Raw genomic sequence first — 9,161 nt, 5'->3', positions numbered from 1 at the left:
CAAAATTGTGCTGTCAAGTAGACATTTAAAATGAACAGTTGCTTTTGCATGATTGAATGCATACAAAAGTTGCTGATATAAGGTAGGCAGAAATTTTCAGACAAAATCTTTTGTATAGCGTTTAATTTTCTATTTAGCATCTCATTTGTTAATTTAGTGTGAAGTAAAAGGAGTAAGACATCATATTTGATGGCTTTGAATTTCAAAGATTACATATTTTACAAAATATGGTATTTGTAAATGATCAGATATCAAATCTGGCTGTGAGGTTATTTTGCACGTGTGCTTTGCAGTATGTTTGGTTTGAAAGGCTATGAAAACAGAGGAGTGTACAAGTTACTGCAGAGTTCATATCGCTTTATATATTTGTGCCATGTCATCATCATTTAGTATTTATGTTTCCCTTAAAAAAGAAAAAACTTGTCAAGCACTGCATTTCAATTTTTGAATAGTTGACAAACTAATTGTCCATATAATATCTTTCCTTTTTCTGCTTATATACATTATCAGTAGAGATATAAATATTTATCCTCAAAACAACAACAAAAAAATCATTGATTTCAGTACTTCAAGTGTGAGGGTTCTTCATCCGTTCATTGTCCCTTCTAAATTTATGTGTTTTAATAGTTTGTTTGCTGGGATTGTTTTCATGCCTGTATTTTTAATAAGTCGTTGTACAGAGTGTGTTTTCATTACAATATAGTGTACAAAACCTTTTTCTAATTGTTTTTTTTTTTTTTCATTTACTGTCTTACCAGAAGGACAGATATAATCAGTTTAATGTGATCTCAAGTGCTCGTATATGCCTGTGTTTAAATAGACATGTGCACTGCTTCCCTTTCATTTTTGTGTTATCTCTTTAGGAAAATAGTTTTTTCCCTCTTGCAAGATTCTAATCTTTGAAAAGAAAGCTAAACCTCCAATGTTACCTTGAAGGGATATAAAATTTGCATTAATGTATTTGTCATATGTTAATGTGGCTGTTGAAGTTTAGTGGAAATTTGGGGTTGTTTTTTTTTAAATTTTGTTTCCTTTCCTGTGGTTGGTGGTGGGCGTGTGTGGTAAGCTATGGGGTGGAGCATTATGTCCATGTCACTTTCTGTAAACTTTTAACTTTTATTTTTTTATATTGCAATAGACTCTTTACATATAATTCTGTTATATAGTAGTAGTAAAGCATGTATCTGGGAAATTTAGTATTTGCTGTTGAAATGAGTGATACTGCAAAATGTCCATGAAAAAAATATACATTTCTGCAGTGTTCTTCCTTAGAATGTGCAAAATGCCTTTTAAAACATTGACCTTGATTGTATTTTTTATTTTCTTGTAGGTGGTTTTTAAAATAAATTTTGCAGTGTGATGCATAATTAGTCTAGTTTCACTTGAAATCATCAGAAGAAACACATAAATTTTGTGCTGGATCTCATGTTGGTGTTGATACCTGCATTGTGAACACAAGTCCCAAAATTTTCAAATGTTGAGAGCATGGCTAGGTGCATGTTTTCTTTTTAGACAGTGGAACTTTGGAAACACTGTTAGCTGGGTTGTTTGTGGATGCAAAATGCAGTGGAAATGAAATTAAATTGAAAATGCTGTATATACTATTGTGAACATGTTGACTTTTCATCAGTACATTACAGATCATACTTTTGAAAATGTAAGTTGACGGTTTAACAAAAAAATAAAAATGCAGATTATATGTGTATTCTTTGTGTGTACAAACTAGGAATATATGTGGGTGGAAGTATAGTTAAGGGTTTGTATTGTGGTTAAGGTAAGTTAATCCACACAAAATGTTTGGCCCCCCATAATACAGACTACTGCTGTTTCTATTCTAATACTGATGGACAAGGGAATCGGTAAGGAGTTAAAGATTTGACACCAGTATGGGCAGTGTACTTCACACTTAACCCCTTTCCACCAACCCAGTGTTTCAACAGCCACCTAACCTGTTTATAGATAAGGCAAGAAAAGAGCATTCAATCCAGAAGTGCACAGCGCCCTCAGTAAATACACTGATCCTGAAATATGTGGTTTGTACTATCGTCGCTTGAAAGTACTATCTGCTATTTATTTGAATATTGCATTGGTATGATTTTCAGATGTATTGATTGGTTTCGGAAGTGTTGAATACTAAAGGTATAGCCTGCTGCAAAGGACGTGCTGATGTATTTGCAGTAAATAATATACCTACTATCTTTGTAGCAAGTATGGCTGTATCTTCAACCTATTCTCTTTAATCTTCCTCAAGAATCTTTTTAACTAGAAAAATGGACGAGGGGGAAAATGGCGGTTTGAGTCAGCAAGACCATATGACGGCAAAGCAGTAAACGTGTCATATGCATCGAAAAAGCAGCGTGTCTGACACGAGATATGAACCCAGGACAACTAATCCCTCAAATAGCAACGAATGGCTGACCCAAGTTTTGATACAACTGTCATGTAAAGACTGCCAAACTTTCTCAGATGTTCAACCATGTTTTTATCTGGTTATGAAGGAGATTTAGACTAATTAATAGTTCAACTGGCTTGTTTCCGCAATTTCAGCCGGCAAATCAGTTATATATATATATATCTCACACCATTGATTGCATACTAAAAAAAATGAAAATTACTCTTGGTTAAAAAGTTTTATTGTGTATTTGTGACTTGTAATCTTTTCCCATCTTGAGTAGTTAATTATCAGTTGTCGAAAACAGGTACTTATCCTGTAAGACACCCTGAGGGATACAAGAATAGCTTTAAAGTACACTTGCAAACAAGCGTGATAACCAAGTGTTTGCGAAGGACTGATAGCATTGATGATTTCTGTAGGGTTGCACAATCTCTTCCTTGCATGGCTACACATATTCACCTATGTTTAGGTGCAGACCACCACATGGATCAAAATGCGGCGACAATGTACTTATATATGCAACTAACAGAAGATCCTGATAACGAGGTAATGATGCTTTGACAAAGACTTGCTTCATCGCCGGTCAGCAAAGACAAAGGAAACGCTCCATAACCACCAAGTTACACTCCGCGAGAAGTGACAGTGAACATCAGGAAAAGCACTTCAGGTAAGATGTAGCTAAATGTCCCTCGGCTGAAAAAAACACACGGATACCCCAGCATTACACACTCTTATGTGAGTTACACATATATAACCCTTGGTTAACGGTTGAAGTCCCATATGCTACTGTTGATAACGATTTTCCAAACATGACTATGTATCAAAGTGCTCTGTGCCTTTGTATCAACATACCAGTGATTTAGATAAAGGGTATAACTACCCGGACAAACACACTGTGTCAGTTAAAACGCTTTGTGTAGAGTCCAGCTTCCGTCTTGTCATTCCTTGATTGTATTCTCATTTTGTTTGATATATACTATGAATTAGTATTTACTCAAAGTATATTGACATAGTGTGAATAATTGAAAATGACCTTTTTGCTATAATTAACACCAAAACAAATAAAAGAAACACAATAAACCACAACAGCTAAACAAAACAACCCAAACCAATGCGCGTTGGTTGTCCTCAGGTAATATTGGGCGGCCATGGAGAGCCTCCTTGGTGAGGTTGGAGCCGGAGGGAGATTTCAGGTGCAGCTGGTGGCAAGTGTTAAGTTTGCGGACATGTCGCTCGCTTGGGGAATGATGCAGATGACTTTCGCTGGTCTGGTCCCCGACTGGTGGTGTCAGCCACCCGAGGCCGCCAACAGTTCCCATGGAAACTGGTCCCGTGACAACACGACCTTCCACATCTGTCCTGTGTCCAACAACAGCGACACGTGTGGTGAGGTGGTCTTTGACGACTCTGTCCAAACCATCGTTAACGAGGTGATTGTTATGATAATGAAAGCGATAACATCACGATGCATCAGCTTTTTTAAAAATTATTATTCGGACATATCTCGCCAGTTCTCTGATTGTGTTTGTCGACAGCAATGTATTTAAAGCGACCCGTTAAATCTTTATCTTGTAACTATGCCATTATCTCGCGATTCTGGATTGGGTCTGTCAGTCTGTTACACGACATAGGAAAGTTCATGGACAACAGCACCGACTTAATTTTGCTCTTGACCCCGACAGTGGACACTAGTCTGTGACCTCGACTATGTCAAGCCCATGGTGACGTCACTACAGATGGGCGGGGTGTTGTTCGGCGCCTTGCTGGGAGGACAGGTGTCTGACTCGTTGGGGAGGCGGCCAACTGCGTATCTAGCGTACCTGGCTAACCTCATCGTCTCCCTAGTGACTGCCTTCTCCATCAGTTGGAGGATGTTCGCCATCATGCGGGTCTTGATTGGCGTCACCTTGGGCGTCAACATCGTCGTACTGTACACCTATATGCTGGAGTTCATCGGAAGCAAACGGCGGCAGGTGACTGTTTCAGTAATTGTTAGCTAACATGGAGGATCTGGTTTTCTGCTCAAATTAATTTCACAGGATGCATGTACAGCGAAAAAGTTATATTACAAAAAAAAAAACAACAACAACAAACAAACAAACAAACAAACAAACAAACAAAAAACAAAAGAAAAACAACCGAATGGATGACACTAAATGAGATGCTAGTATTTTATGTGTAGTGTATTTAGGTATGTGCTCATGCATGTGTATATGTGTGTACTTTGATATTATTGACTATGTAGCTGGTATCAGCTATACCTGGGTGGAACATTGGCGTCTGTCTATTTGCTCTGATGGCCTGGCTGTTTCCTAACTGGAGTCACCTACACATGGCCGTAGCTGCTTTGAACCTGCCCTTCCTTCTCACCTGGTTGTAAGTGGCCATCTATAGTCACGCTCACCTGATTATTTTCATGTCTCTTTGTTCTTACCTAATTGTAAGTGGCTATCACTATATTTTCCTTTTCACCTGTTTGTGAATGATCCTCTCTGGGGTTTTTTTTTTCACCTTGCTGTAAGAGGCCATTTGAGAAAATTCTCGTCTCACTAATGTACAACATTTGATAATGCATTGCAACAAAGTCAAGAATGAGATATTATCTGAGAATAACAATTTAGCCATTCTCCCCATTACTTCTACAGCTGTCTGTATAATGGTATACTATATATGTACATATATATATATTGAATGTTTCAGCGTATTTCCGGAAAGTGCGCGATGGCTGGCTGTCAAGGGGCGTCTGCAGGAGGCAGAAGCAGTGATCAGTCATCTGGCACGGGTCAACGGGAGGCAGAAACCCAAGGACACGCTAGAAAGGCTACAAGAGGTCATGGAGGAGGAACTGAAGGCAGGTCAAGGTCGTCGTTACACCTACATAGATGTCTACCGCGGCTGGCGCATGGCAGTGACCTCACTTGCCATTAACTTTATCTGGTGAGGACATGTCATGTCCCCACCTTCTCTCATTCTCATCACTAGAAGTATTTTAAAGTAAACCTGGTATGCGCATTCTCTTTTTTTAATATATAAGCGGCACGAAGTTCGGATGCAGGCTACTACCTCGATGAGTCTGAGATTTTTTTCTGATGCTTTTGTCATTTTTTGTCAAATACCAAAGTATTATGATTTTCTAGGTTTGAACCCTCCCCCTCTTTTATTTTCTGTTGGCAATATAAATGGGCCTAAGGTCTTCCGACAAAAACTTTCGTGTTTTCATATTCGTGTTCTTATCTCAGGTAGGAAAAATCTTTCTTATTGTTATTGATTGATCGCGGGATTGATTTGCTGGTTGATTTTTGCAACAGGTTCTGTCTGTCGTTTTGTTATTATGGGATTTCCTTCGGCGTCAGTGCGCTGAGCGGGAACCTGTATCTGAATATCGCCTTGATGGTACTGGTGGAGATTCCAGCCAACTTTGTCTGCGTATTTTTTGCAGACAGGTGGGTAACCGGAACATGAGTCGACATTCAAACAAAATTAAGACCTATATATATAGTGACTAAACACGACGGAAACTAACTTCTGATTTTCACTTTTACTTTATTTTTCCCTCTGTGCTTAGTTGATGAAAAGATGAGCATTTAACAGATTAATTAAGTATAAGGAAAGGAAATTTGACCTAAAATAAAATAAATTTTAATATGGCTAGTATGCCCTTCCACGGCCTCACATGTGATGCTAAGAGTGTTGACTGATGAACACAGCTCACACTGGAGAGGAGCTACGTCAGCAGACTTAGGGCGCCACCATGACTGGGCCAGAGTTATCCTTGGCTACCATTATATTCATGCTTTGTCACGGAATCCAGTAAGATAAAGTCCCATGGTATACATTTCTATCCAAAAGTAAAATTCTAAATTGACATCAGCAATAAAGGTTTCAAGTTTTCAATCTTTTAAAAATAATGAATAACCCTCTGAATTATAAAAGCAGATGGTGATATCAAAAACAACTTTTTTCAGATTTGGTCGCAAATGGACTACTTTCTTTCTTGCCATCTTGAGCTCTTTGTCAAGTTTTGGGATTTTAATCAGTAATTTTAAAGGTAAGTATAAACAAACACAAGAAACGAAATAAGCGCGATTTGCCATTGAGATACCATTCTTTCTATCAAATTTATTTACTTATTTTATATTTTTGGTATAGAAAAATCAAATGTTTACTGCTCTTGAACTAAATCACGAATCAAGATTTTTTCCCAGTGAGAAATAATTATCCCAGAATAGGACCTTTCAGTTAAATTATCGGCCGGTAAAACGGCTCTCGTATGGATCTACCCTGGGTCCAGGTTTTAGGGTGGTAGTTGATTTATTTATTTCATGGATACTGACCACAAACTCAGATGGCCACAATTTTACATTTTATTTAAGTGATATTTTTCTGTTTAGATTGATTTCTGGGTTGGCTGATTGGTGATCTGCTGTTGCAGCACCGACAACACAGCAAGAAACAATCACAACAACTCTGGCCATGATTAGCAGGCTGTCTGTGGGAGCTGGCTGGACGGTCATGAACACCTTTACATTGGAGCAGTACCCCACAGTAATCAGGTCAGTTCACTCCTATTAACCAAAGTAATTCTTAAATGTTTACTTAACTGAAAGACATATTTTCCAAATGACAGGAAATGACAGGGGACAACCTTTACTATCTTTCGTCTCCATCAGCAGCTGTTTACTCTGATGGAAAACCTTCAAAACTAATAGCCTTGACAGTTGCCACTGTTCCTTACTTTAAACAACCGGAATTTTCCAGGGCTTGATTGTTTCTCCATGTACGAGGCATGGTTCGTAGAATCATGAAATATTTGCGGTTCGTGGTAACTTTTTTTTATTATTAACAGTCCCCGAAACATGCTGGGTTGACATAGCAATGTTCATGTTCACTATTGCAGGAACCTTGGCATAGGTGCTGCTAATACAGCTGCTCGTGTTGGAGGGGTGCTGGCGCCGATTGTGCTTAACATGGTACGGACTAGTTTGGCCACCATGTGCTGATAGTAAAATAATCACAAACTAGACGATGAAAATTTTTCCCCGTAGACCGACACACATGACTGCTATGTCCTTCACCCTGACCGTCTCATGCACCACTCACACCGAGGAAAAGGAACGAAAAACCTTCTCAAAATATAGCAGTCAAATGTAATGAAAAAATGAACGAGATAAACAAAAGAACAAATATAAAATCAAAAAGGAACAAACATAAAATCAAAAAGGAACAAACATAACCAAGACCTCAACAAAGAACTAGAAAAAGAAAAAACAACATGCACGCAAACAAAAACAAATAGTAACTCCAAGGGAATAAACAAAAGAAAAAAGGAGGGGAGCGGAGCTATAGAACAAACGAGTGTTTGTGATACCTATTTAAAAAAAAAACAACAACTGTACTTTTGCAGGACAATGAGGAAGAGGTTGTTCACGGCTACATTGTGGTGGGTATTCTCATGGGAGTTTCGGCCTTCACGTTGTTGTTGTTGACGGAAACCAAAGGTCAAGACCTTAGAGACAGCATGACCTCTGTTGAGGTCGACAACAGAATTGTCAATGAGCCATCAAGCCGGACATCCAGTCTGGATGCTGTTGTCCCACCGATGACAGAGGAGCCATCATGGTCAAGTTCTAGGACGGATGCTGCTAGTGCTGTTATATCGAGGACAGGAGAGCCAGCAAAACCTTTGACCCCGACCTCATATGAAGCCAAAGAGCAGGTGGAGGTGAAGGTCGAATATTAAGTAGTTCATGTTCATCTAAGTATGAACCTGTGTGTGTGTGAAACAACAAATTTCACACTGCCGCCTTCATGAACGACCTGTTGCGCATGTAGTGTATGAAAGTCATCAAAGGGATAAATTACAAAGGACAGATTAAACTTATGTTGGCTTTGCCTGATGACAAAAAGCTAATTCTATTTGAATTTCTTCAACTATTTTGTATATTGTTTGTTTATAGCAAACCGATTTTTTTTAATCTCATATTTTTGTATCTTTCATTCCCTTGACAGGAGATTTTGAATGTTGATCAAGCTCCTTTAACCAAAAGTGTGATATATGTGGTACACGAAAACATTCAAACAAGCCATCCAACAAAGCTGATACATAATAAAATATTTAAACTGTAAGAAATTATTTGTAACTTGCTGTATATATTACTGTTGTGAACTGCATGTTTATACCGGTAAGTGTTTGTTTACGAACCGCTTGAACCTGTCCTTTCATGACAACTGCATGCCGTAAGGGCGTTGCGCTGCGATTGAGTTGAAAGGTCATGAAGAGAAAATACAGAGGCACGCGCACACGCGCATCCTCGCACTGACAAACATCAAACTCACACTCAGATACACGAATACGAAATAACCCCGTCTGTCACAGTTAATGGCCACTGAATGACAAGTGTGAACACAAGCTGCGGGATACATATTATCCCCTGGCTTACTATTAGCTATAAATGATGGACTGTCAGGCTGATAGCTATCATCTAAATTGTCCCTACTTAATTCTACTGTGTGGATAGACATACAACACAAACTGACGGCCATAATTTGTAACCCCTGGAGCGTGTGTGTGTGTGATTGCGATATCCTGATATCTTCCGTTGGGTTGTGTGAATCCCAAGCTTTGTGTTCGTGTGCGCGCGTTTGTGCGTGAAAATGATAGCTTTAGAAACAAACTCTGAAGTTGTTCAGAGACTGCATTTCCAGTAAGAGAAAAACATCAAATCCAAAATATTAAAAGAACGAAATAAAAACATATAAGCTATCG

General features: G+C 38.6%; 1 protein-coding gene across 1 annotated transcript; it reads left to right on the top strand.

Moving 5' to 3' along the window:
- The first annotated feature begins 2,626 nt into the window (after positions 1-2,626).
- LOC112556659 (solute carrier family 22 member 15-like) lies at positions 2,627-8,521 on the top strand. Its single transcript, XM_025225865.1, has 10 exons — positions 2,627-3,062; positions 3,528-3,825; positions 4,078-4,368; positions 4,641-4,771; positions 5,096-5,332; positions 5,704-5,838; positions 6,361-6,443; positions 6,828-6,948; positions 7,293-7,365; positions 7,800-8,521. Exons 2-10 carry the CDS (start codon positions 3,544-3,546, stop codon positions 8,133-8,135), a joined length of 1,689 nt encoding a protein of 562 aa, XP_025081650.1. The 5' UTR covers positions 2,627-3,062; positions 3,528-3,543; the 3' UTR covers positions 8,136-8,521.
- Positions 8,522-9,161: the final 640 nt, after the last annotated feature.

This window comes from Pomacea canaliculata, linkage group LG2 (genome assembly GCF_003073045.1).
Source record: "Pomacea canaliculata isolate SZHN2017 linkage group LG2, ASM307304v1, whole genome shotgun sequence".
NCBI classification, from domain to species: Eukaryota; Metazoa; Mollusca; class Gastropoda; order Architaenioglossa; family Ampullariidae; genus Pomacea; species Pomacea canaliculata.
The sequence above is the reverse complement of the archived record's forward strand: the minus strand, read 5'-3'. Positions and strand labels throughout refer to the sequence as shown.

Bases quoted from the DNA above. Each gene is read 5' to 3' on its own strand.
- LOC112556659 (XM_025225865.1), top strand. From the start codon at position 3,544: ATGGAGAGCCTCCTTGGTGAGGTTGGAGCCGGAGGGAGATTTCAGGTG. The intron at 5,333-5,703 runs GTGAGGACATGT...TTTTTGCAACAG, and splicing joins CTTGCCATTAACTTTATCTG to GTTCTGTCTGTCGTTTTGTT. The intron at 5,839-6,360 runs GTGGGTAACCGG...AACTTTTTTCAG, and splicing joins TGCGTATTTTTTGCAGACAG to ATTTGGTCGCAAATGGACTA.